This window comes from Schistocerca piceifrons, chromosome 7 (assembly GCF_021461385.2).
Source record: "Schistocerca piceifrons isolate TAMUIC-IGC-003096 chromosome 7, iqSchPice1.1, whole genome shotgun sequence".
Lineage (NCBI taxonomy): Eukaryota > Metazoa > Arthropoda > Insecta > Orthoptera > Acrididae > Schistocerca > Schistocerca piceifrons.
This window is the reverse complement of record NC_060144.1, coordinates 35,984,220-36,010,633: the sequence shown is the minus strand read 5'-3', so window position 1 is coordinate 36,010,633 and position 26,414 is coordinate 35,984,220. Positions and strand designations below refer to the sequence as shown.

The 26,414-nt window shown below is 42.8% G+C and overlaps 1 protein-coding gene across 1 annotated transcript in view; it reads right to left on the bottom strand.

Annotated features, from left to right (window-relative positions):
- The window catches only part of LOC124804753 (AP-3 complex subunit beta-2), a 241,403-nt gene that overhangs the window by 88,321 nt on the left and 126,668 nt on the right, over nt 1-26,414 (bottom strand). The window contains exon 13 of the mRNA XM_047265059.1: nt 13,913-14,125. Within this exon, the coding sequence (XP_047121015.1) occupies nt 13,913-14,125 (213 nt within the window). The remainder of the gene's footprint in view (nt 1-13,912; nt 14,126-26,414) is intronic.

Here is a 26,414-nt window from a genome sequence, read left to right as displayed (position 1 = left end):
TGAGGTACGCAAGAGGGTCAGCGAGGTAGCGACTGCAAACAGTGTGTTGCTCTCTTGCCTGTCAGCTTCCTTACCCTCTGGAAGTGTCCACCAGTCCTGCCTATTGAGGGAGAAATGCTCTTTTCGTACCATGTGCAGTTCACTCTGTGTCTGTAGCCAGTTTTCATGAACACTGTATCCCTTATTGGTAGTTCTTGGGAATAAAACCCAATTTTTTCCCTGAATCTTGGCAATTATCATTTTACGTGTTGGAAAACACCCCAGATGCCCATCTGCTACCATCCTGACATGAAGAATCTGGTGTCTGGAAGTGGGATCTTTCCCACCATTAGATCCAAATCAACATTTTCCCGCCGATCCTATGTGCTGGCAAACATATTGACGCCTTGCAGTTTGCTGCCGCAGGTCACTTAGCTGTCTGCATTGTTTGCACTAGATGTGCCTTCGGGCGCACGAGACAACTTGTTAGACCGTGATGGTGTAATCAAGCATGCAAGCACACTATATGGCTGCACACCGCTACATCGCGTCCCAAACCGTAGCGAGCTGCTGGAAGTAGAAAAGTTGCCATGGGCCGCGCTGCATTGTGCACTGCCGCTGTGTGCTGGAACAGAGCAACTGCCTCTTGCCACCGTCCCCAACACCATCGCTGCTTTTGCTGCTGCCGCCGCCAAAGCAGATGCTGCCACTTTTGTGCACTGCCGACTCCACCACCATGTGATGTAAGTGTTGCTGCAATGTGTTCTGCTAGTTAACAACTCCGGTGAACTTCTGCCGAGGGATCTTTCCACCACCAAGAATAGAGCGACACCTTTTTTTCTGTGTGCATCTGCTCGGTCTTAGTCCCAGTTTTGTAACCAAGCCCGATTTACATCCTCCTCAACCAGCAGAGAGGACCGAATCGGCAACCGATGCTGCAACTGCGGCCCTGATTGAGCCTGATGGCTTGAAAAAAAATTGAGGTCCAGGAGTGGATGACATGATAACTTGTGAACATGAAGACAGAGCTGCTGAAAATGTGGCAACTGTGGGCAATTCAAAGGCCACTAAAGTTGAAACAGAAAAATTAATACAGTCAGTACACCTCCAGCCATAACTTTTGTACCTTCTTTTGCTGGAAATCCAGGCAAAAATGTTACAACATTTTTGCAAAGTGTCAGAGACATGGGGTGTATATGCGCATGGCCAGACCATTTTTTATTAGGTATCACCAAGCTGAAGCTTTCGGGCGATGCGTGAACTTATGTTGAATCACTAGACGCCCACTTTTGAAGTCTTGGCAAATGGGTTAGCAGGGTTCTATTCTGACAAGTTTGGTGTTAGCTATTACCATGATCAGTTGTCCACCCTCAGGCAGAAAGCAAGGAGGACTATGAAGCATTTGCGGACAGAATTAGAGCAGCATCTTGTCGCATGTATGATCTCTGAAGTGATAATACACATAATGAAGTATTAATCAAAAAGGCTGAAGTGAGGGCAAATGATGTATTCATATAAGGAATTAATCCATATTTAAGGAGTGAGGTAGAGGTAGCCTCCCCCACCTCCTTGCATGAAGCAGTCAAACTTCGTCTATTACTTGAGGAAGTGGAAAGATTTATATCGTCCCCAAGCGCACCAGCAAAGCATGGCATGTGTTTAATGACATGAACTGCCAGAGATTTGGGAAGCCCAACCATATGGCTGAGTGCTGCTGGGCTTCCTGCTGTAAGAAATGCCATACTGTCTGACACGAATAGCATCATTGTCCGCAAAATATGTGGCCAAATTCCCCCAAGAGGAATGTGCCAGCAAGCAACAAGAGAAATAATCAATTGAGCAGGAGCATTACTCCACGGGGAAATGAGTGTGGGTCAGGTTCTGCCACCCACCCTTGCCCCCAATGAAATACGTAAACCCTATAAAATGGGGAGAACACACTGAGGTGGCAAATTTAGTTTTACAGGGGAATCTCAGAGGGAAGACTGTCAAAATTCTCGTGGATGCCAGATCTCAGATTAGTGTTCTTTTTCCTTCTAGTAATGACAAGCATGTGCTAAAACTGCCACGCTACAATATAAATGGACTTGGAGATGAGATGCTCATTCCTGCAGGCACCTGTACTATTGGCTGCTGAAGGGAAAGAGTGTGTCTTTGATATGGAAGTAGTGAGGAAATGCACATGAGATTTTGATATCATCCTGGGGAACAATTTCATGACAGGCTATCAGTCTGTGTTAGATTATAGGACATGCATTGTTCGGTTCAGTGATACAGACCACTGTCCAGACAGTGAGCGTGTGTCTCAGTCACGAGAACCTGTGAAAGGAGGCCTACATTACAAGCTCCAGACATTGAAAACTATCATGCCTGTTACAATTAGTGGTGGAATGGAAACAGTTGTCTGGATTGAAGTCAAAGACCACGAAGATCGGACTTTCTGGTCAACCTGCTTGCCTAGAATGACTTTCTTGACAGGCTGCAAGTCCATGTTAAGAGACGTCTCAGTAGACCCAAAGTAAAATGGGACAGGTTTCAAATACCTGGGTATGCTGACAATTTTGGTCAATGGGACATAGAAATCCCACATGGCAAAATGCTAGCCAGTGGCTAAGAAGTTATGCAAACAGAAGTTTCTAAGCAGAAACAATGTCAAGACAAAAGATGTAAGAAGTTACCTGTGAGGAAAGTTTACACTCTAGCCCCTTCAATAACAAATTAGTTGAAAGAAAAGTTGGCCCATTTGTCGGAGTCAGAGAAAATCTTTTGTATCCAGTTTCAGAGAAATATCATGGTTATTTGAGGAAAGGCAATATTTACCAGCGAGTGGTGTACAACACAAAATTCCTATGGGAGATAGTGGATCAATTGTACAGAAGACGTATTGTTTACCTCATGAATTGCAATCTGTTGTTGAAGACACAATTCAACAGCAATTGGTTGCAGCGATAATTCAACCCTCTGCAAGTATGTGGGCCAGTCCAATTGCCATTGTGCCAAAAAAAATCAACTAATTGGGAAGAAAACCTATGGGTTAAGAAATGTACTGTCTAGATTACAAAGTGCACACTTGAGTTTAAAACTAGAAAAATGTTCTTTTGCACAGTCACAGGTTCAGTACCTGGGGCGCGTCATTAGTTCACATGGAGTTAAGCCAGATCCTAGACTAGCTGGAGCAGTGGATAATTTTTCAACCCCAAGAGATCTTAAAGAATTACAATGTTTCCTAGGTTTAGTCAACTATTATAAGCATTTTGTGCAGAATTATGCCACAATAGCAAAGACTTTACCAAAATTTCTAAAGAAAGATGAAGTATTTGAATGGACAGATGAGTGTGAAGCAACAATAAGGAAAATTAAAATATTACTAGTCCACCTTTACTAATATATACACATTTTGAAAAACCTTTTATTCTTTTGACAGACGTGTCAGATTACACTGTCAGAGGTGTTTTGCATCTCTAGGCAGATGAACTTAGCAGAAATAAAATACAGTACTACCAAGAATGAGTTGCTAGCTGTCATGTTTGGAGTAAATGACTTTAAAAGTGTTACATGTACGGGCATCAGTTCACTGTGGTCATGGACCACGCTGCTATACATTAAGATTAAAAGATCCCAGTAGTTGCTCGACTAATGGGCATTATAATTGTCAGAATATGATTATGCAAAACACAGTTATTTCAAAGCCACACAAAAACAGCTAGCATGCAACAACAAATGCGCTACACCCCCTCAGTATAGACCTGGTGATACGGTATTGCTCCGACATCCCATGGTAAAAAAGGGATGAACTAAGAAGTTCACTCCTCGGTAAGGACCCCTTCCCTCTATTGCACATCATCTCCCCGGTGAATGCCGAAATTCAGTTACTTGATCGTACTAGAATAGTACACTTTGATTGGCTAAAGCCTTGTCATGGATCAGCTGTGCCTCCTCATGTAGCACCACTTGCTTCTACCCCTAAAGTTGCTCCGACAGGTAAACGTGTCACCACAACAAAGCAGAAAAAGAATAAAGATAGGGTGATACCAGCATATTCTCGCTATGGTTTAAGAAACAAACATCCACACGGCCTGCGTTCAGGGACTAAATGAGAAGGATGTAGTGGTAAGAATGCCACAATGGAATAAAAAAGACAAGAATCATTTACTTATTTGTGTGTATCTATAAAATGTATTTGCCAGACAGAACTGAGTGCAATGGAGATGCATGCTGTTCCACTAAAACAAAACAAAAATTTGCAAGGTTTGCTTGTGATGTTTCATGTTTCTGGTTGTGTCCATGTTGTAATACAGGGTGTCCTACTCAAACCTCCCTGATTTCGAAGACCCAAGAAAAAACCCCAGAGGATATGACAATTTATTTTTATTTAATTGTATGGATAGGTTTGTGATAGAGCAGTTACGAGTTACGTTACCTCCACGAGCTGCATAGGAAACCGAGTCAGTTTGCATAATGTCACTATAAGTGAAATAGATGCTAAATGACCTAAAGGCCTCTCAAATGCTTAGTAGTAATCCATTCCTCAGAAACACATGTGGTTGCAAATGAATGCAAATGTTACATACATGAGAAGAACACACGTTATGCTCCACTTGAGTCACTCAGAAACTATTACCTGTGCCATAATTTGAACACCAAAAAATTCAGAGTAAGTTAATTGCCATCTCAATCGATGTTACTAGTAGCACTGGATAGCTTGAGACACAAAATCTCACACTTGCAAGTAACAGCTGTTACTGGTGCGCAACTGTTTCATTTCTTACTACACTGCTTCACGCATAGTGCAGTTCTATTTTTTAACAAGTATTATGAGATGTTTTGTCAATCAATTAATTATTTTCCTACAAGGAAATTGCTATGTATGTCTAGAAATAATGTAATACAAATGTAACACGTTACCCACTACCATCACTTTTGAAGTCAACCAATGTTGCTTACATGAAGATGAAATGGTTCACTTACACAGCTAACTTCTATGCAACGCTTAACTTTTACACAATCTGAGTTAGAACACTACTTTAAAAAAAAAAAAAAAAAAAAAAAAAAAAAAAAAAAAAAAAAAAAAAAAAAAAAGCCACAACTGCTATTTTACTTTCAGATTTCGTACACTGGGGCAGCAATTCAATCCAATTAAGGTTCAAAATTGTTGATTATTATCGGGTAGTAAGGAAAACTTATTATAAAACAAGAAACTAATAAAGAGAAGCGTACTCTCATCAGCTTAGAGGCGACAGGGCCATAAGCGTGTCACTAAAGATTTCTACACCGTAGGATCATTTACCGACTATCTGGTAAACATCTTCATCCTCCTAATAGAAAATATTAACAAAGTTACAATTGGAAAAACTTAGCTGGTACGGCAAGCGATGCCGCATTGCATGCTAGACTGCTCACAGTTCACCTGAAACCATTCTGCACAATCTACCATATCAATCCTAGTGACTCTGTTGTATGATTGAAGAAGCAGAACCAAAATGAACGTAGTTTTGAGTAAACACAAGTCTACCAGTCCATTAGAAATTTTAGTCAACACTTCCCGGCAGGTTTGGACACCTTATCCATCACTGTAGCATGAGTGATTAATGGAGATCCATATTTTAGCAAGGGTACCTGCTACGATATGCATTTTTGTGGAAATACTTGCTACGTGTGAGAGAGACAGTATAATACACCAGTATAGTCAAATCCTGCCTGAGTAAACGTACTCCTAATAGAGATTTCAATCTAAGCAGAAATCACATATCGAGATACAAATACCGCTAAATTCTACTCACGATATCATGTAAGTAATACCAATTATCGATCATGTTCAGTAATGCTTCACCCAAATAAGGGCGAGAACTGCCATTTATTTTTTAGCTGCAATCACAGTATGAGAACTTGAGCATCTGAAAGTTACTATGCATAACCAGCATGTCAATCTGCAGTATTTCCAGTTGTAACCTAACATCACAAGACATAGTTGAAGTGAATACGTGCTTTGCTTATGCAACAATAACAGAAAGCTATTGCAATAATAGAAAGCTATTGAGTATTACAGATCAATATTGTTTCTACCACTGCACCAATGAGCCAGCTACATTTTCTAATGTTCCTCAGCCGCATGAATATTTTTCCGTCATAAAGACACCGGGCGAGCAGCTTGCACTCCAGAGGTGCACTTGCTACTGACACAACACCAGATCCTGTTGACAACAGCACATACCACTAGTATCATGCCACAGTGACTGTGCTGAATCTAGCTTAGCTACAGCACCCAACACCTTTACATAACACAGTTAGAAAACATTGGAACACAGCCACAATCTCCCCTTTGCACATCAAAATAGCGTCAAGATTTTAAACATGGCTGCAGCAGCAACTGTTAAAATTCTTCACAATAAAGGATGGCAGCCAAAAACAGTTGCAGGATAGAATTTTTTTTATTAAAATTCTTGACCAAGGTTTCGGTACATATAAACATACCTTCATCAGAAGTACATTTCCTGAATAGAAAGACACATTCATTAGAAAAGCCATATCAACGAAAGTGAGAAACAGAAGCTTAAATAACGGTGAAATTGCTAAAGTAATACAGGCACACAATCTTTAGTACTTACTAAAATTACATCATGCACTGGAGAATAATGAAACAATTATGCCAAAAGGCGTCGTCAGTAATTAAAATATCATCTCCATTTGTACGACATGTGTAATGGGTACAGGATCAAAGCGAACAGTTTAACAATGTTACTTCACCTATGAACTGTTGAGACACGAGTGTGAAGGCACTAAGGTAGATTGTTTCGCCGAGAGAGGGCACTTGCATGTGCCAGACTCGCGCATATTACAATCCATAAATACATACATAAGCGCATTAAATTATTAAAGGTTGTGTTAATTCAAACTTTGTCTTAATAAATAAAGCGTATCACGCCAATTAAAGACATTTATGTAAACTAGAAATATAGAACCAAATTTACCTGTGTCCTAGTGTCAAACGGATAAAGCTTGCGCTTGGAACATCTAACGAGAGAGGGCACTACTGTAATGCGCGAGAGTCTCGCGTAACGTAGGCAGTGAAATACATACTAGCGAAACAACCAAAATGTTATAATAAAACGAAACCATCTGTCTGTATGAATAAAACATAGTAGTCATTTAACCACACATACACATTGAAATTCATAATTAACAAACATCACATTATGTAGATCCCAACAAGATAGGAAAAGCGCATTTCACCGGCATCAACAAGCAAGAAAATAACTCCTAGTCAGCCAGACTATATTACATTAAGGCAATGAGGGGTTTGAAACTGTCTAAAAAATTTTTGTTTCGAAGCTGCACCTGTTCATTAAGAACAAAACCATCTTTTAGAGACAGATGCTTGAAAATCTCTAATTCTTCGAGCAAGTCTAGTTTGTCACCTTTATCAGCTACATGAAGCAGCTCTACGTCGTCCAGTTCTTTTGGCGTATGCTGTAAGAGCCATAGATGTTCAGCAAAAGTGGAATTATATACGTTTTCCCCATTTTTACCTAACTTGTGTTCTTTATACCTAACTTTAATGGGTCTACCTGTCTGCCCTATGTAATAGTTTGGGCAGTCATTACAAGTAATTTTGTATACACCGGACTTAGTGCTGAGTTCTTCTCGTGCTCCAATCTTATGAATTACTCTACGTTTGAGGCTATTATTTACGGAAAAAGCAACTCTATAACCGTATTGTTTCTGTAAAAGTCTTTTTATCTTATATGAAACGTTCCCTAAAAATGGAATAGAAATAAAGTTATTACTCTCATAGTTCTTTGCCCTGTTATCTCCTAAAGTAGAAAATTTTACTGCTATTTTTTTCCTAGCAATTTGGTCAATTAATTTAGGGTCGTATCCATTGTTAGTGGCTATTGATTTTAATAAAAATATTTCATTTTCAAAACAATTCTGTGCTAAAGGTGTGCTCACAGCGCGATGAACTGCAGAATGAAAAAAGGCGATCTTGTGAGTTTGAGGATGACAGGAATCTGCTGGAATAATATTATCAGAAAAAGTTTCTTTACGGAAAATGTCGAAGCTAATAGTGTTACCCGATAACTTAAGTTTCAAATCAAGAAAATTGAGTTCTCTCTCGTTATTTTGTATCTCTTTTGTAAATTTCATTTTCTCGTGGAAACTGTTGAAAACATGAAACAGTTGTTGTAGATCTTGGTCACAACCTTGAAATAGTATGAGTATATCATCAACATAACGAGCATAAAAAGAAATCTTATTGCCTAACGTAGGGTTGTTTTTGAAGAAATTTTCTTCTAGTGCATTCATAAAGATGTCAGCAAAGATGCCAGCTAACGGGCAACCCATGGCTAAGCCGAATGGTTGCTCATACATTTTATCATTAAACTGAAAGTAATTGTAATCTAGTACAACCTGCAGTAGTGACATAAGTTCCGACAACTGTAGCTCACTTAAAGTTTTATGTTGTCGAATGTTACCTTCAATAATCTTAAGAGTGATATCCACTGGAACATTGGTGTATAAACTTACGGCGTCAAAAGAAACCAAACGAGAGGAAGAAGTGATCTCTATTGATTTTAGCTTGTTTATTACCTCAGCACTATTTTTAACAGAGTAATTGTTTTCAAAAACAAAGGCTTCTTTAATTTCAGTGTGTAAAAATCTCGCTAATTTGTGATGTGGGCTCTTTATTCCATTAACAATGGGACGAACTGGGTGTTGACTTTTGTGTACCTTAAACTGACTTCTAAGCGTAGGTGCTCTAGGGTTCATGTTAATTAAGGTTTTCTTTTGAAACTCTTTCATAAGATGTTTACTTCTCCTTAACGTATCTCTAATTTGCTTTTGTAACGTAGGGGTATGATCCTGCTCAATTTCGAATATACCATTTTCTTCGAAAAAAGCCAAAGTTTTAGCAATGTATTCACTTTTATAGGCTACAACAAGCGAATTTCCTTTGTCTGATTTAGTGATGAGAGCCTCATTATTTTTTAATTTACGGTTAATACTAGTAATAATGTTACCACCTCTCTGTTTTAAATCACTGTTTTTTACCGACTTGACCTCTCTTTCTATAATTGCGCTACATTCATGAGCTATCCTATTTTGTTGGGATTTTTCAGTTTTTACGGAGTCAAGACCAACTTTAAGGTCAACAATAAAATTATCTATCACTTTAGGATCGTTAATATCAGGCATGAAATTGTATTTAAAACCTCTCGCTAGCATGGCGCTTTCTTGAGGGGTAAAGCTTATAGAAGTTTTGTTTAGTACTCTGTCGAAAAATTGGTGTTCGCAATTGACAGTTCTTTTTGCATGAACAACATTAGATTTTGGGGTAACATTTTCCAGTTTATGAAGTTTAAAATCATGTCTACACTGAATTTCAACCTTACGATTGTGTAACCACTCATTAACACTCTGCCAAACACTGTCTACGTGAAAGTTAAAATAATCTTTAAAAGTTCTAGTAATATACAGATACAAAGAGTAAGCTTCTTCATTTAGTTTATCTTTCTTCTTATAAAGGTCACTGATTCTGTCACTCATAATTTGTTTCACCAGTTTAGCTTTAGTAGATGGAAACTTCTTACACTGTTTCACATTGATAAAAGCCTTCACATAATTCGGTGTCAAATGGCGTCTCTCACACTGTTTAGTGAAGTCAATAGCCATACCTGTTTTCAGGATTTTAAATGAGATGTCCATGTATTTTGAAACATGCCTTTGAAACCTGGGCAGGTACATATTTCAAGATTTTAAACATGGCTGCAGCAGCAACTGTTAAAATTCTTCACAATAAAGGATGGCAGCCAAAAACAGTTGCAGGATAGAATTTTTTTTATTAAAATTCTTGACCAAGGTTTCGGTACATATAAACATACCTTCATCAGAAGTACATTTCCTGAATAGAAAGACACATTCATTAGAAAAGCCATATCAACGAAAGTGAGAAACAGAAGCTTAAATAACGGTGAAATTGCTAAAGTAATACAGGCACACAATCTTTAGTACTTACTAAAATTACATCATGCACTGGAGAATAATGAAACAATTATGCCAAAAGGCGTCGTCAGTAATTAAAATATCATCTCCATTTGTACGACATGTGTAATGGGTACAGGATCAAAGCGAAGTTTGAATTAACACAACCTTTAATAATTTAATGCGCTTATGTATGTATTTATGGATTGTAATATGCGCGAGTCTGGCACATGCAAGTGCCCTCTCTCAGCGAAACAATCTACCTTAGTGCCTTCACACTCGTGTCTCAACAGTTCATAGGTGAAGTAACATTGTTAAACTGTTCGCTTTGATCCTGTACCCATTACACATGTCGTACAAATGGAGGTGATATTTTAATTACTGACGACGCCTTTTGGCATAATTGTTTCATTATTCTCCAGTGCATGATGTAATTTTAGTAAGTACTAAAGATTGTGTGCCTGTATTACTTTAGCAATTTCACCGTTATTTAAGCTTCTGTTTCTCACTTTCGTTGATATGGCTTTTCTAATGAATGTGTCTTTCTATTCAGGAAATGTACTTCTGATGAAGGTATGTTTATATGTACCGAAACCTTGGTCAAGAATTTTAATAAAAAAAATTCTATCCTGCAACTGTTTTTGGCTGCCATCCTTTATTGTGATCAAAATAGCGTATCGATTTTGCCAAACACTTTTATACGTATCCTCACAAAACACATAAAAAAGAAACACCCTTCAAGCTACTTTTTATGATTTACAACACTGACTTGTGGCTTTTAGACTTCAAGATAAGTTCGTCGCTGAAAAATCAACCACCGCCATCTGCCAGATATCGGTTGCAGTTCATGATACACAATGTGGAATATGAAGAATAGTTAGGTGCATCTTGCTGAATACTTTCACATGAAACGTATCAACCTATAAGCAGAAGGACATGAAAACAGAGATAACGAGAGAAAAGTTATTGCAACTGCCCTGCTCTAGCTACTACTGAAAAATATATGTGAAAATGTTTACTGTGTTTAGCATAAGCTTTTGGAGCTCCACCTGCATGCATTTGTATTTTATTATGTATTTATGTATCTTAAATGACAGTCTACCCCTCCCTCTGAGCTCGCCTCCCAATTTTGAAGTGTATTTTTATTGTATTATGGCATGTACAAAGATGTTCAAATGCAGTTAAGAGGATGCTGAAACTGAGCTATTAAAAATAGCATACATAGATACTTCATAATATAGCAACTTTGTTCATTTGAAAACTGCAGTTAAGGGAAAAATCCCACATACGAGGGCATACCTCCTCATCTGAATACTGTACATAATTATTTGCTCTCACTGAGAGTCGTGCATGCAGTGCACTTTATGAAACAAATACTTTTTGTGCTGAATCCAAGCACTCTGTGAGCACCATGATGCACGTTGCTTCAACAATTTAGGTACAGTAGCAATCCCCAGTAGAACGGGAGATACGAAAAGCTTAGGCAATGAAAATGTTAGTAGTTACCTATACAAGCATATATTCAGAATTAACGGTGACACCAAAAGCTCTATTGCGTTTGCCAAAATAAGGCACACCAACATGTGAAGAGCCCGTTTAGTGGCCACACCACTATGCCCATAGGCAAACGGTAATGCCAAAATGCGTAATCTAGTGATTGACATGAGACTAGACATCTGTTGATTTCTATGGTACTGACGGGGCACACTGCATGTGCGCCCGTTCTGCTGGAATTGCCAGTTGGTGCCCATGAGCATATACTGCTGCAGTTAATGTTTTGACCCTCCCGCTTTCATTACTTATCCTATTACTGTGTTGTCAGCTGTATTCTGAATTTCTTTCTTCTGTTGAGAAGGAGCTAGCCAGATTAATCGGAGCTAGGCCCTCCAACAGTACCAAGACTAACATATCTTTTCCAGCCACATTATACCGATGTACACTCCTTTCCTGTTGCAGTGCTCCATCTCATTTTCTCAGTTCTTGCTGCAGGGCATCAGTAGTGTCCCAGTTAATTAACCAAGTACATTACTAACACATCAGAAAGTAAAGCCTAACAGAGATATCCAACACTTTGCACTTTGGTAATGAATGTCTGACATTAAGGGACAGAAATACGACTTTGCTGCTTGTCAGGTGTCACGAAACTGTGTTCATCCATCACTCCGTGTGCTACCACACAAATTGCTGAATGGCACACACAGAATTATTCCAATCGAGTGGTCATTGACTTCTTTGCATGGATTTGGTATAAATATGGCTATTGTAAATCCTGCGAACCACCAGCACAGGTTGTACCAGAACCCAAGGCAGACGGTGAATATAGTGAATAATGCCTGATGAGTCACACTACTTCATAGGCATGGCCATCCCAATAAATTAAGCTACAGAGTTTTGTACAACCATCTACTCAAGTTTCAAACAAATTTGTTAAAATAGTTTATGGTAAAGTAGTTTTCAGATGTCAGGAGTAAAAATATACATACTATTTGTAATGACAATGTTTGATTCTTGGTTTCTATAATTGCCAATTACACCTTTTAAAAGCTTGTTCTGTATTCATACATATTTCTTATTGTTAGTGTACCCCCTGTTTATCGCGAGTCACTTGAGCCTCCATTGATGCGATTTCCGCCTGCGAGTGCTGCAGTCACTGGTACTCAATCGCCCTCATTCAGCCAGCCGGCCCTCTAACCATCTCGACCCCAGGTCCGTATTATGGCGCTCAAGTGACAATGCACTTCAGCTCGGCTGCAACCCATCTGGTCTCCACCTATGCGCCCACCAGTGCCTCAGCTCCACAAATGCAGTTGATTACCGGCTGCTGCACAAACTCTGACGGCTATGCAAAGTGTGTAGAAAAAGACATTATACTACCAAATACTTCCAATTATGAAGGACTCAAGTGACACCAATGGATAATGACATTGTAAAGTAAAAACACAAACTCTGTACCCCCTGCCCCTATTGCATATTTCATGACCAATTTTTTAAAATGAGAACTCATACTTCCATTAGTTTTAAGACCCCTTTTTGAATAAAAAACACTAAATGTTGGTCACCTTCCATGTACGTCAAAAGAAAAACTTTTTTTTGTTTCGAATTGGTTGTTAAGAGTGATTAGTGTCAATCACTGTAACAATCACAGACCTGTAACCGGCTCTCAAGGAAGGGGGAAGGAACTGTGCATGGTAACAGGTAACAATGGTAAAAATTTTTTGTTGTGTTCTACTTCAATCATTTCAACTTAGTCTCAGGCAGTGGCACGAGCAGTTATGTAAACTACTCCGCAGTACTTGTGGCTGACTCCCATGCTATTATGCTGAGCTAGGGATGCCACAACGGTATTGTTGAGCGAGAGATACCAACTTTCTGCCACAAACCCGCCAGTGGGAGGACCGGGTGTCATCACGTGACGTACGCAAGAGGGTCGGCGAGGTAGCGACCGCAACAGCGGGTCGCTCTCTTGCCTGCCAGCTCCCTTGATGTGTCCACCAGTCCTGCCTATTGAGGGCGAAATGCTCTTTTCATACCACGTGCGACTCACTCCAAGGCCAGTTTTCATTATCTTAGTGTTCCTTGGTGGCAGTTCTTGGGAATAAAACCCATTTTTCCCCACATCCTGGCATTTATCATTTTACGTGTAGGAAAAACACGCTGGATGCCCACCTGCTACTATCTTGACATGCACAATATTTTATCAGACGAGCCTGGCATTTACTTGCACAAGTGTGACACACTGACAAAAAAAATATGCATTCTAGCTGACTGGTGTGTACCATACTAATGAATGTTGATCCAGTGTGCATGCCTGGCTTAGTCCCATCTCCCAAGCCAGCGTACTGCACCTTAATTTATATGGGCAGTTCATCACTTGATGAAGCATAAACATATGGAAGAAAATGAAAATCAAACTGACATTACATGTATCTTGTTTATATGTTCAACAGCTTACCATCTTGAGAGCTGGGCTCTGTGTCCGAGTAAAATGATTTCTTCTTAACAGGATGCACCTTCTTTGCACGTACTGTATTTGTTACTGGTGGCTGCTCGACGTCACGCACTTCTGATGGAGGTGCTACATCAGGATGAGCTGGTAGATCATGGTACCCGTGAGCCCGAGCATTGATATAGTGTGATAATGATCCTAGCTGAAGACACTCGCGCTCTGCAAGGTATAGAAAACAGTTATGGTGATATGCAATATAGCACAATGAATTACTGAAATAAATGACATCAAGAGAGATGAACATCAAGTAAAATGCAAAGAGGCTGCACAATAAAATTCTGGATGCTGTTAAAAGATCTAAGAAAAACAGTAAATCAGAAATATAAAATATGAAACAGAAGAGATAACAGAAATATTTGTTTCCAATTATATTCTGGTATGCAGAACCTTACGACTTATCTTAGAAGAAAGATTAAGAAAAGGCAAACCTACGTTTCTAGCATTTGTAGACTTAGAGAAAGCTTTTGACAATGTTAACTGGAATACTCTCTTTCAAATTCTGAAGGTGGCAGGTATAAAATACAGGGAGCGAAAGGCTATTTACAATTTGTACAGAAATCAGATGGCAGTTATAAGAGTCGAGGGGCATGAAAGGGAAGCAGTGGTTGGGAAAGGAGTTAGACAGGGTTGTAGCCTCTCCCCGATGTTATTCAATCTGTATATTGAGCAAGCAGTAAAGGAAACAAAAGAAAAATTCGGAGTAGGTATTAAAATTCATGGAGAAGAAGTAAAAACTTTGAGGTTCGCCGATGACATTGTAATTCTGTCAGAGACAGCAAAGGACTTGGAACAGCAGTTGAACGGAATGGACAGTGTCTTGAAAGGAGGATATAAGATGAACATCAACAAAAGCAAAACGAGGATAATGGAATGTAGTCAAATTAAATCGGGTGATGCTGAGGGAATTAGATTAGGAAATGAGACACTTAAAGTAGTAAAGGAGTTTTGCTATTTAGGGAGTAAAATAACTGATGATGGTCGAAGTAGAGAGGATATAAAATGTAGACTGGCAATGGCAAGGAAATCGTTTCTGAAGAAAAATTTGTTAACATCGAATATAGATTTAAGTGTCAGGAAGTCGTTTCTGAAAGTATTTGTATGGAGTGTAGCCATGTATGGAAGTGAAACATGGACGATAACTAGTTTGGACAAGAAGAGAATAGAAGCTTTCGAAATGTGGTGCTACAGAAGAATGCTGAAGATTAGGTGGGTAGATCACAAAACTAATGAGGAGGTATTGAATAGAATTGGGGAGAAGAGGAGTTTGTGGCACAACTTGACAAGAAGAAGGGGCTGGTTGGTAGGACATGTTCTGAGGCATCAAGGGATCACAAATTTAGCATTGGAGGGCAGCATGGAGGGTAAAACTCGTAGAGGGAGACCAAGAGATGCATACACTAAGCAGATTCAGAAGGATGTAGGTTGTAGTAGGTACTGGGAGATGAAGAAGCTTGCACAGGATAGAGTAGCATGGAGAGCTGCATCAAACCAGTCTCAGGACTGAAGACCACAACAACAACATGCAGAAGTTAAACAACTTTTACTTGTTTCATCCACTTAGGAAAACAGAGTAACATTATTATGACCATTTGCTAGATGTGATGCCTATTGAGCACAGTTTACGATATTTGTCACGTTAAATGTTCCATTAAAGTAGGTATATAAGAGTAAAATGTTGTCTATATACATACTCTATTTAGAGCTGTCATAGGTAAAGGAAGTAATATTTCATTTTAAGACAGGGTTTTTCACATCAAGGGATGAAATGTTTCTGAAATGGTATTGATTCTGAATTGACCGAATCCTTCTGCAAAGAACAAGTATCAGGAGGAGACACCACATTTTTACAAAAATCTTCAAATTCTTCCAATATGAACTGTAGGCCATTTTCTATAACTAATGTATATAGTAGACCTTCCATTGTAAAAATTTTTGACAGAGCTGAAATTACTGTTGGCACAGAAGTAGACTGACAATGTGCCACATATGGAAACTTAGAATACGTACCAATAACAATAAGCTAGTAGAAATTCAAAAAAAGATTCCACAAAACCTACAGGAATTTGTTCCCAAGACCACTGTGGAAGATGGCCACGGTGACAAAAGGTGCATGGAGGCCGCCTGAAGGGTGGCACACTGTGGGCAAGTTGCAACCACTCACATTATTTTCCCATCAATGACTGGCCAAAAAACGTATCTGCATGCTAAAACGTTTGTATTTGGCACACTCCAATGGTACACATGTAATAAATGCATAACCTCATGCCGGAGGATGGGCAGAACTTCAGCCTGTGCAGTGGTGTCCTCTGTAGCTAACACCAGAACTCTGTCCCAAACAGAAAGATGATTTAGGAATGAAAAATAATTCCTTTAAGGATCAGAAGTGCAGTCTGCAGGTTTGTCTGGCCAGCTGTGTTGCACAAGAGAAATGCAGTGACAATTTTAGTGCTAGTAATAGGAAAACCATCAACAAGATTTTGATCTTCCATGTCCACGTGAAATCTAAGTAATTCCTCTTTCTCAAACTCTGGGTCCAGACCAATCGGCAAACACGATAAGATGTCAGCATCTGCATGTTGGCCCATAGGTTGAATACGAATCTCATAGCTGCATTGTGACACGGAAAGAGCCCATTGCTGTAAGAGATGAGTGGCTTTGTCTGGCAAGGATTCCAAATGGGTTAAAATGTGACATCAGTGGTTTGTGGTTGTGATCCAGTGAAACTTGGACCAATATAGAGAAACGTGAACCTTTTTTGAGAATACACAATTGGTGGAGGTTCTTTCTCTATCTGAGAATAGCACTGAAGCACTGAATTTAAAGTTTGAGAGGCATATTCAATAGAGCATTCTGATTCGTATGCATACTTATGAGGAAGTATGGGGCAAAGGCTTAACTAAGATGCGTTGTGGCTAAACAAAGTGCTGGCATAGCTCAAAAGTAACCAAACAAGGGACCAACTGCAGCTTAGATTTCAATAACTTGATTGCCCCGTCACAAGCTGGGGACCATTGGAAGCGAACTTTTTTTACGTAATAACGCATGGAGTGGTTGTGGCACAGTAGCAGCATCCAGTACGAATTTGTGGTAGTATGCAATTTTGCCTAAATACTCTTGTAATTCCTCGAAAGGTGTGGGATGTGGCAATGTGGCAATGCAGCAAATGACATCAATATGCCAGTGCAATGGTTTAATCCCAGCATGTGACATTTCAAAACCCAAATAAATAAGAAATTGTTAAAAAAACTGTATCTTGCCCAGATTGCACTTTAACCCTGCAGACGGTAAAACAGAAAATAGAGCATGAAGGTTCTGCAAATGTTCCTCTGTAGAGGCACCAGACACTATGATGTCATCTAAACAGTTGATGCAGTCTGGAAACAGAGGCAATAAGTTGCTTTAAAAGGCACTGAAAAATAGCTGGTGCACTTGCCACACTGAAAGGCAAACACTGGTACTGATAAAGCCCAAATAATGTATTGATACCTAGTGGCAGCTATAAACATGCATCTGCTAAGTCAGTCTTTGAAAACTACTGACCCCTAATAATTCTGCTAACAACTCATCAGGGTGTGGTAAGGGAAAGGTATAAATTATTGACAGTGCATTAACTGATTTTTTAAAATCACCACAAAGGCATTATTTACGTGTAGATTTTTTTACTGTCAGCAGTGTCACTGACCATTCATGGGAAGAAATATGTCAAATAACATCAAGAGATTGAAGACAATCTAATTCTGCTTTTACTTGACCCTGCAAACTTACTGGTGCTGGGCAGGCCCAGAAAAAATGGAAGCGAGCAGACTGTTTCATCATAATATGAGCCCGAAATTCTGTTGCACAACCCAGTCCTGGAGAAAATACAGAGGAAAATTTGGGACAGAGCATGTAACTGTTGATATGGAACTTGATCAGAAACCAAATGCACTTTGTCAACAATGGAGAACCAAAATAGTTTAAAAGCATCAAAACCAAACAGATATTCAGTGTAAGCATTGTCCGCAACTAGTAATTTCAATGAACAAAACCCAGCCTTGTAAGTTAGAAGTGCAGAACTGTTCAAGAATGGTAATCTGTTGTTTGTTATAACTCACCACCCTCTGTGACACTGAAGCCAGAGGGAGAGAACCCACATTCATAAAAGTTGAGAATTCACTAATATTGCTGCTGCACACGTGTCCACCTGCATTCCCAATGTTTGTTAAACACACACACTTCAATGTATAACTTGCTTGGAGACACTATCACTGTTGACACACTGTTCACACCCATGTTCATTTTATACCCACTCAGGTTCAGACGAGAGTTACACACAGAAACAATGTGTCCCTTGTTATGGCACCTATTACAAGTTGCCCAGCTATTGGGGCACACGATCCACTTGTGTTCAATAAAACAGTATGGGCACAATGGCTGTTGCTGTTGTGTCACAGACTGTTGTTATCATGAATGAGGATTGCCTACATGATGCTGAAACATCTGTTGATCTGCCGCAACAGCTTCTCCACTCCCTTGGGAACTGATTGATGGCCGGGCAGGATGAGAGGAACTGATTCCTGAAATTTTGGACCAGGCTTCTATCTGACTACTTGCAGTCTGTGAAACTTCAAATGACTAAGCTATGTTTAATACTTCCATAAGCATACAATTTTCACACAGTAGAGCTCACTCTCAAACTTTCCTATCAGGAACAAGATGCACGATTGTACCTTGAACCATGTGATCTGCATAGGATTCCTTATGAACATTTTTCACAAAATTACAACAATGACTAAGTCCATGCAGTTCTAGTACCCATACCCTGAACGGTGTTTTGGCTGCTTTTGGCAGTGGTAAAACACAACATGAGCAGCAATAATATGAGTATGTTTACAGCGACAGGTAGAAAGTAACTCTTGACACCTGATCAAAAGAAAGTCTTGAAGGGGCAAGCTGACAACAACTGACACAAAAAGTGATGCACACGAGGTGAGATCCACAACAAAAAGAGTCTTGGAACTTTTTTTTTTTTTTTTTTTTTTTGGGGGGTGGGGTTTAAGGGCGCTCAACTACTGAGGTCATTAGCGCCCAGTCACTGTTGTTAGAGAACATGGAGAGAACATGGAATCTAGTAAAACTCAAGGGGAGGGGGGGACACCAGAAAGACCTGACAAAGATGCAGATAAAATAAGTAAAAAGGTTACATGTCTTTGGACAAGCCAGTCAAAGTTATAAAACGCAGAACACGAGCAGCTGCTTGAGCGTCATCAGCTAAAATATCCGGTAAAGTAGATGGCTGGGACAGGACAACACGAGATTGACTAAAGCGGGGACACAACAATAAAACATGGCGCACTGATAATGCCTGACCACAAGGGCACTGCGGGGCTGGGTCACCGGAGAGCAGGTAGCGGTGGCTAAACCGGCAATGCCCAATCCGCAACCTGGTCAGAAGGACCTCCTCTCGCCGAGATGGTCGGGAGGAGGTTGTCCAAGCAGTTGGGAGCGGTTTTACTGCCCGGAGCTTGTTTCCTTGGAGGGATGACCTAGCATCCCACCACAACGACACAAGCCTCTTACAAACATCCCCACGAACGTCAGATGACGGGGCACAATGGGAGGCTGGCCGAGGCAGGAGAACTGCAGCCTTGGCTGCAGCATCCGCAGCCTCATTCCCAGGCACTCCTACATGCCCGGGAACCCACAGAAAGCTGACAGGAGAACCATTATCAGCGAAAGAATGGAGGGACTGCTGTATCCGTTGAACCAAGGGATGGACCGGATAGGGAGCTCCAATGCTCTGAAGAGTACTGAGTGAGTCAGAGCAGAGTACATACGATGAATGGCGGTGGAAGCGGGCATACTGAACGGCCTGATGGAGAGCAAAAAGCTCGGCCGTAAAGCTGGAACATTGGTCTAGGAGCTGGTATTTAAAGGTGGCGGCCCCGACGACGAAGGCACAGCCAACACCATCGTCAGTTTTGGAGCCATCGGTGTAAATAAAGGTGTGACCGGCAAGTCGAGCACGAAGTTCGACAAACCGTGAGCAATACACTGCAGCCGAAGTACCCTCCTTCGGGAGTGAGCTGAGGTCGAGATAAATATGAACCGGAGCCTGGAGCCAAGGTGATGTCGGGCTCTCACCCTCTCTGAAGGTGGTGGGGAGGGCAAAATCCAATTGTCGAAGGAGGCGACGGAAGCGGACTCCGGGGGGCAGCAGGGCAGACACATATAACCCGTACTGACGGTCGAGAGAATCGGCGAAGAAGGACTGGTAAGAGGGGTGGTCGGGCATAGACAACAGCCGGCAGGCATACTGACACAACAGTACGTCGCGCCGGCAGGTCAATGGTAATTCAGCAGCTTCAGCATAAAGACTCTCGACAGGACTAGTGTAGACGGCTCCGGTCGCAAGACGTAACCCCCTATGGTGGATGGAGTTGAGACGGCTTAAGAGGGATGGCCGAGCAGACGAGTAGACGAAGCTCCCATAATCCAGCTTCGATCGGACTATGGACCGATACAAGCGAAGCAGGACAGTGCGATCCGCTCCCCAAGACGAACCACTAAGAACTCTGAGGACATTAAGGGAACGTGTACAACAGGCCGCCAAATAAGAGACATGCGGAGACCAACACAGTTTCCTGTCCAACGTGAGCCCTAGAAACTTAGTTGTTTCCGCAAGTGGGAGAACAACAGGACTGAGATGTAAGAATGGCGGAAGGAACGCTTTATATCGCCAAAAGTTGATACAAACCGTCTTCTCTTCAGAGAACCGGAAGCCATTTGCCACGCTCCATGAGTATAGGCTGTCTAGACAACGCTGAAGGCAGCACTCCAGGAGGCATGTTCTCTGGGCACTGCAGTAGATCACGAAGTCATCGACAAAGAGAGAGCTTGAGACATTAGGTGGAATGCAATCCATAATTGGATTGATCGCGATGGCAAAAAGGGCTACGCTCAAGACGGAGCCCTGAGGCACGCCGTTCTCCTGGAGGAAGACGTCGGACAATACAGAACCCACATGTACCCTAAACTTTCGATCCGTTAAAAAGGAATCAATAAAAAGGGGCAGGCGACCGCGTAGGTCCCACCTGTGCATAGTGCGGAGGATACCTCCTCTCCAACAGGTATCATAAGCCTTCTCCAAATCGAAGAACACGGCTACTGTTTGGCGCCTTCGCAAAAAGTTGTTCATGATGAATGTCGACAAGGTCACAAGCTGGTCAACAGCGGAGCGGCGGCGACGAAAGCCGCACTGGACATTGGTAAGTAGCCGTCGAGATTCAAGAATCCAAACTAACTGAGCATGAACCATGCGCTCCATCACCTTACAGACACAGCTTGTAAGAGAAATGGGGCAGTAACTAGAAGGAAGGTGTCTATCCTTCCCGGGTTTGGGTATAGGAACAACGACGGCATCACGCCAACGCATAGGGACCTGACCTTCGGTCCAGACGCGATTGTAGGTACGAAGAAGGAAGCTTTTGCCCGCCGGAGAAAGGTGTGCCAGCATCTGAACGTGAATGGCATCTGGCCCCGGAGCAGAGGACCGGGACAGTGCAAGCGCACGTTCGAGTTCCCACATAGTAAAGGGGGCATTATATGTTTCCAGATTCAGCGAGTGGAAGGAAGGTCGCCGAGCCTCTTCTGCCTCTTTCCTGGGAAGGAAGGCAGGGTGGTAATGGGCGGAGCTTGAAACCTCCGCGAAAAACCGGCCGAAGGCGTTGGAGACAGCTACAGGATCAACGAGGACCCCATTACCTGAGGTCAGGCCAGGTACCGAGGAGTGGGCCTCAATGCCCGACAGCCGGCGCAGGCCACCCCATACGACAGAAGAGGGAGTAAAACTGTTAAAGGAGCTGGTGAAAGAGGCCCAACAAGCTTTTTTGCTGTCTTTGATGACTCTACGGCATTGCGCTCGGAGTCGTTTGTATCCAATACAATTCGCCAACGTAGGATGGCGGCGAAAGGTGCGTAAAGCACGTCGTCGAGCATGGATAGCGTCTCTACAAGCCTCGTTCCACCAGGGGACGGAAACGCGACGTGAAGAAGGGGTAGTACGAGGAATGGAACGTTCGGCAGCATTGATGATAACAGCCGTGAGGTATTCGACCTGAGTGTCACAACTGAGAAAATCGTGGTCCGGAAATGTCGCCAGGGAGGAGTAAAGTCCCCAGTCAGCTTTCGGTATGTTCCAGCTCGAAGGACGTGGGGATGGGGTGTGGTGCAGGAGAAGAACGACACAGGGGAAGTGGTCGCTCGAATAGGTGTCAGAACGGACATACCACTCGAACCGACGGGCAAGAGTGGTAGAACAGATCGAGCGGTCCAAGTGGGAGTAGGTATGAGTAGAGTCCGAGAGGAAAGTCAGGGTGCCAGTATTGAGGCAGACAAGATTGAGATGGTTGAAGACATCCGCCAAGAGTGAGCCTCTTTGACAGGATGCAGGAGAGCCCCAAAGGGGATGATGGGCATTGAAGTCGCCAAACAATAAAAACGGCGGGGGAAGCTGAACAATCAGGTGCATCATGTCAGCCCGACTAACAGCGGATGACGATGGAGTGTAGATGGTACAAACTGAAAAAGTAAAAGCAGAAAGAGTCATACGGACAGCTATTGCTTGGAGTGGGGTGGTCAATGGGATGGGATGGTAATAGACATCGTCCCGAACGAGCAACATGACCCCACCATGAGCTGGGATACCGTCCACAGGGGTGAGGTCATACCGCTCCGAGGTATAGTGGGTAAAGGCAATATGGTCAGTCGGGCGCAACTTGGTTTCCTGGAGACCAAGGACGAGCGGACAGTGCAGGCGGAGGAGCAGTTGTAATTCCTCCCGATTCGATCGAATACCTCTTATGTTCCAATGTAACAGGGGGGGGGGGGGAGGGGGGGGGGGGGAAGGGTGGCCCCTGGGGCAGAGGGGGCGGGGGCCACGGGGGAGGAGGATTTGGAAGGGAGGGATTTGGGAGGCGGAGGCAGAGACCCTGGATGGGGGGAGGAGGCGGAGGGGGGACAGGAGAGGGGTGAGGATACCGCAAACTGAGGCAAACGAAGTGGTCAACGGCACGGGATGGAGGCGGTCATACTTCTTCCTGCCTCAGAATAAGAGAGACGATCCAAAGTTTTGAGTTCTTGTATCTTCTTCTCCTTCTGATATGTGGGGCAGTCTGAGGATCTAGGCGAGTGGATGCCAGGACAATTAACGCACCGAGGTGGTGGGGTGCATGTATGTTCCTCATGAAGAGGACGTCCACAATCGCCACAAAGGGGCTCAGCCTCACACCGTGACAACATGTGCACAAAGCGCAAACACCGAAAACAGCGCATAGGAGGCGGGACTTAAGGTCGCACGTCGCACCGGTAGCACATCACCTTTACCTTCTCCGGGAGAATGTCCCCCTCGAAGGCGATGATAAAGGCCTCGGTGTCGATGCGACAGTCTTTGGGGCCGCGCTGGACTCGCCGGACGAAATGCACGCCTCGGCGCTCCAGGTTGGCCCTGAGCTCCTCATCAGATTGCAGCAGGAGGTCCTGATGAAAAATAACCCCCTGCGTCCTATTTAGTGCCAGATGCGGGACAATGGACACTGGGATGTCCCCTAGGCGGTCGCACGCCTGGAGCGCCGCCGACTGTGTGGCAGAGGCGGTCTTTATAAGAATGGACCCCGAACGCATTTTACTGAGAGTCTCGATTTCCCCGAAGATGTCCTCAATGTGTTGAACAAAGAACATGGGCTTGGAGGTGGCGAACGTCCCCCCATCGGTTCGAGAACAGACCAAATAGCGGGGGAAGTACTTCGCCCCAAGCCAGCGGGCCTGTCCCTCCTCCCAGGGAGTGGCCAAGGGGGAAAGGGCAGGAGAACCAGAACTAGAGACAGTGCCTTTCCTTGTGAAAGACTCGGCCGCAAAGCGACCTGATACGTGTTGATGTTTCATCTGCAAAATGTCCGCCCCGATACCACCCACTCCGACCAGGGGCTCTCCCCACGGGCGCCACCCAGCCTCAGCAAGGGCGACCTGGCAGGATGACCGTTGCCGGGAGTCCTGATGCCCCAAGGAGACTGGCATCTACTCCTTGGCCGACGTGGGGAGGGTGCAGCTCAGGTATCGGCAGTACGATCCCTGTGTTGTCAGGGGGCTACAACCTAGAGGGTACATGACGACCCCACCACAACGGGCTGGCTACCATGCTGGATTTCTGGTGCCATGGAAAGTCCATCATGATCGTAGGTGCAGATGGGGACGCACTATGGGCGTAACTTGTACAACCCAGCAGGCGTTTAGGCCCAATTTGAGGAATAGTGGGTATGGTTACAACGCCGGTACAATGCTGAGTGCGAAGGTCTTAGTGCACTGAGGACCAGTGGTACACCACGTAAGGCGTCCTTCCCCAAAAGGCTCGTACTTCTGTAGAATTTTGAAAAATGGAGGTCAAACCCCAAGGGGGATCATCACATGGAAGGCCGAAACGGTTGAAACTCCTTTTAGTCGCCTCTTACGACAGGCAGGAATACCTCGGGCCTATTCTTACCCCGGACCCGCAGGGGGGAATATGCAGGGAACGGTGGCGGGTATGTTGCTGGCAGTCCTGCATGTTGTGCCAACATAGTTGTTAAGCTGGAAATAGTAACTGTCATTGCCTGCTATTACACGAGAAGAGATTTAAGCATTGCCTCCATGGAAATTAACTCAAAGGACCAATGACTGAAACGGAATAAGGGGAGTCGAATACTGTACTCAACATGAGAGACAAAATACATACAACAGATAACACACAAGTGGCTGGCGGAACCTCACACTCTGGCCTGTATGGTCATTTGTTCTAACGGAGGGTGCAGCTAGCAGGCTGCACACTCAACTATTGTCATACATGCTGATCAGGTGGCCTCTAGTGGCCAAATCAAGCACAAACTTCATGTGTGAACTATGAAGTGGCCCACACACAAATTTGGTAGTTACAGCATTACTTTAATCAAGAACCAATGTAAGGGTAAGAAACTGTAGGCTGCTCTCATGCATACAGACAGTAAATTACTTTCAGCACAAACACAATACGGTAGACAAACTTCCTGTGGTCCTTTCAAATTGTGGACCTGAGCAACGTCAGGACATGCCTGAATCACATTCTGGGACAGGAAAAGAGCACGCAACAGCTGTCTAGAAAAATCCTTCTGAATGGTATCTTCACCGTATGTAAAGTCATGATTTCTTTACACAACTGCACAAGATGTGGGTACATTTAGACAGAAGCATATTTTGGTCGAAAATTGTGATGGTTTATTTGTGGGGGGGATCCAAATTGGAATGTTTCAATTCATGTCTATCATTCTTTGGTTAAAGCGCAATGGGGAAAACATACTATGGACGACGGTCACATCCTAGTCCACAGGAGAATAACACCACCCTGGCTAATGATGCGTGGTGAAACACATGTGTACCGTGTGGCAATAGGGTAAAGCTGGAAGGAAGACTTACCTATCTACACATCCACAACACCTTTTAGGCATCATTCTCATAATTGTTTAGGACAGGTCTGCCTATACCAATCCTGTAAGCACTTGTTCTGAAATCGATGTTAATAAATTTGAAAGTGGTATTCAGTTCGAAAGGTCAAGGAATACTTTGATTAAATCAGTGCGCCTCGAATCCTTGATTTTGTTCATGATAATTTGAGAGAGCAGCAGCCTAGAGAGCTTTGAAGAGAATTTAATGGTAGCATATAGGGAATTTCCTATGACACACTGCAGCATACTGGAAGATACACTTAGCTACCAATTTATTTATTTATTTTTGGCTGTGCACCATGCTTTTCAGCAGCACTGGTGACCTGGCACTTGCATGGAAGGCCGCAGCTCAGCTCGCAACAGCGGGTCTGGACAAACTACAAATCAACAATCTGGAAGCAATCTGATCACAGACACACAACTTTCTAACAAAGCCAAAATAAGAAGACAATCACAGGGTGCACACTGGCAGCTGCTACTTCACAGCAGTGACCAGTGCCTGACAATGTCAAGTAGCTATATCAAGGAAATAACGTGGGATTTACAACACAATTTGGCGGAAGACCTGAGAGCCATATATTTAAAAGAGCAGCTGAAAGAAGAACTACAGTGATTTCCATGTTACCCACTACAAGAACACATTATGCTCAACAGGCACATATTGTAAAATGGGTTTCTGGCCACAACAGCAGGAGACAGTGCTTTTGTGTGTGTGTGTGTGTGTGTGTGTGTGTGTGTGTGTGTGTGTGTGTGTGTGTGAATGCCGCCAGCTTGTCTCTGTCCCACAGTACAGGTGTCATGGAGCAGTTCCCCTAGAAGACAACAGATTCGCGTGCTCCCATCAGCATGATGAAGAATGTATCCGGATTCATCAGGCTGCGGAGGCCCACCATTAGGAGCATTTTTACACTGTGTTTCTGGACACATTTGTAATCTGCCCAGCTTAAAAGACTGATGTT